This window comes from Rhincodon typus, chromosome 7 (assembly GCF_021869965.1).
Source record: "Rhincodon typus isolate 14 chromosome 7, sRhiTyp1.1, whole genome shotgun sequence".
Taxonomy (NCBI): domain Eukaryota; kingdom Metazoa; phylum Chordata; class Chondrichthyes; order Orectolobiformes; family Rhincodontidae; genus Rhincodon; species Rhincodon typus.
In genome coordinates this window covers 98,240,033-98,242,224 of record NC_063338.1, presented here as the reverse complement: position 1 = coordinate 98,242,224, position 2,192 = coordinate 98,240,033, and the positions used below count along the sequence as shown (strand labels likewise).

Below are 2,192 nucleotides of genomic sequence, written 5' to 3'. Positions count from 1 at the left end.
CCAGGCAGCATCAGAGGAGCAGGAAAGTTGATGTTTTAGGTTGGGACACTACTTCAGAAAATCTGAAGAAGGGTCCAGACCCAAAACGTCAGCTTTCCTGCTCCTCTGATGCTGCTTGGCCTGCTGTGTTCATCCAGCTCTACAACCTGTTATTCTCAGATTCTCCAGCAGCGGCAGTTCCTACTATCTCCTTCACTTTATTATTGTACCCTAGTAGTTTGAGATTTTAAATACCTCCAGCAAATCTTTTTTTAAACTCACTGCTCTAAGAACGACCATCAAATGATGCAATCCATTAAATGGCTGAGCAGTTTTTTTGTCAAAATCATGAGGGGTCTGGACAGAGCAGATGGGGTGAAGTTTGTAAATTGTTTAAGAACCAGGGAATAGATTTAAAGTGATTGACAAAAGACACAAATGTGAGGTGAGAACAGCATGCTTTCATGCAGGGAGTAATTAAGGTATATGGGGCCTGTTAGCTGGATTACTAGTTAGCGATGCCAACATTGTGGGCTCAGTTTCTGCACAGGCTGAGGTTACCATGAAGGATTCTCCTTCTCAGCCCCATCCCCTGTCTGGGGACCTTCAGTTTAAACCACCCATCAGTTGTCTCTCTAATGAGAGAGCAGTACTTTAGATGACTGGGATTAAAGTGATTGTACCTTTACTAGTTAGGATATGGAATGCTTTGCTTGGAAAGGAGAGAGAGGCATTTTCAGTTGGGACATTCAAGAGGGAATTGGATGATAGTTTTTATTTGAATAATGTTCAAAAGTGCAGGGAAGAAAATTAAGAGACTGTCACTAAGTTAAAGCATTCAGAGAGCCAGGGCAGACATGACGGGGTAAATGTCATTCTTTTGCGCCCTAACAATTCTGTGAATTGGAGACCAAGGAAAATAGGTCCAATTAGAGGCTGCAGTGATAGAAAAGTGGGCTAGAACATGGCAGGTGCAAAATAATATGACATATTAGAAGCAGAAAAAGTTTTAAAAGAAGCAATGATGTGAGCGTTCTTGTAGATGAACTGCTGAATTTCAACATGTAAGCAAAGCGAGCAATTTGAAAGGTTAGGGTGAATGTTAGCTTCAGTTACCAAGCGATTGGATATTAGTGAAAGAGTGTGACTACAATTCCACAGGTTCTTGGGGAAGACCCAGCTGCAGTACTGTGTACTAATGGTCTCTTCACTTCAGGGGAGGACACAGTTACCCCAAAGGGAATGTTCCATGAGCCTGGGGGATTGGGTTGAGAGAGTAAGGGGCAGTCCCTGAAGGCAGACGGACTCTGTACTGTCTGTATCACTGCACTAAACCCCAGAGAATCCTTCCAGAGGCCGGCAGCTGGGGAGAGGCTAACAAACACGGTGGATGTGTGGGAGAGGGAGAAGCTGCAGCACGGCCCAGGACACAATAGCGACACACAGAATAGGTCCCCTTGACCCCGAGAGTGGGTTCCTATGGATAAGGCAGGTACCTGGCAGGCCAGGCCCAGGCGGGGCCTCGGTGTAGGTGACCAGCCGCAGTCCCAGGCCAACACCTAAGCCTGGAGACTCAAACAGCGAACGCATCCGGGGCATGGCGGTGCCGGCAACGCGCACGCGCAGAGCGTGTAAGGGCGGACAGCCAACGTTGCGCACGCGCACTGAGACACAGTTACAAACGGCGGGTGACGTTACCGGCACAGCGCACGCGCAGTACGGTGAAGGGCGCGGCAATCTGTCGGTTTGGCGCAGGCGCAAAGCGAGAGGGTCCGCACTGCGCAGCATCATTTCCGCCCCACTGGATGATGTCAGAACCGCCCCGCTCCTCCATTGTTTCCGGTTGTTGATGGTCGAGTGTCGCCCCGCTGTAGGAGAAGCTCCGGCCTCAGGTACCGGGAACAACCCGGGTGTGGGCATAGAGGGAGGACCGGGGCTTATTCTCATAGGCATCTCTGAGCCTGGGCCTTGGCGGGATGGCTTATGGTGACAAGAAAAAAATCAACCAGTACCGCGGGGTTGTCAGTGCTGAGGGAGCGCCGCACTGTCGGAGGGTCAGTGCTGAGGGAGCGCCGCACTGTCGGAGGGTCAGTGCTGAGGGAGTGCCGCACTGTCGGAGGGTCAGTGCTGAGGGAGCGCCGCACTGTCGGAGGGTCAGTGCTGAGGGAGCGCCGCACTGTCGGAGGGTCAGTGCTGAGGGAGCGCCGCACTGT

The 2,192-nt window shown here is 51.1% G+C and overlaps 1 protein-coding gene across 1 annotated transcript in view; it reads right to left on the bottom strand.

The window, feature by feature from the left end:
• The window catches only part of LOC109925638 (autophagy-related protein 9A-like), a 25,898-nt gene that overhangs the window by 6,716 nt on the left and 16,990 nt on the right, over window positions 1-2,192 (bottom strand). Inside the window, exon 8 of the mRNA XM_048599293.1 lies at window positions 1,363-1,959. Coding sequence (XP_048455250.1) covers window positions 1,363-1,959 — 597 coding nt within the window. The remainder of the gene's footprint in view (window positions 1-1,362; window positions 1,960-2,192) is intronic.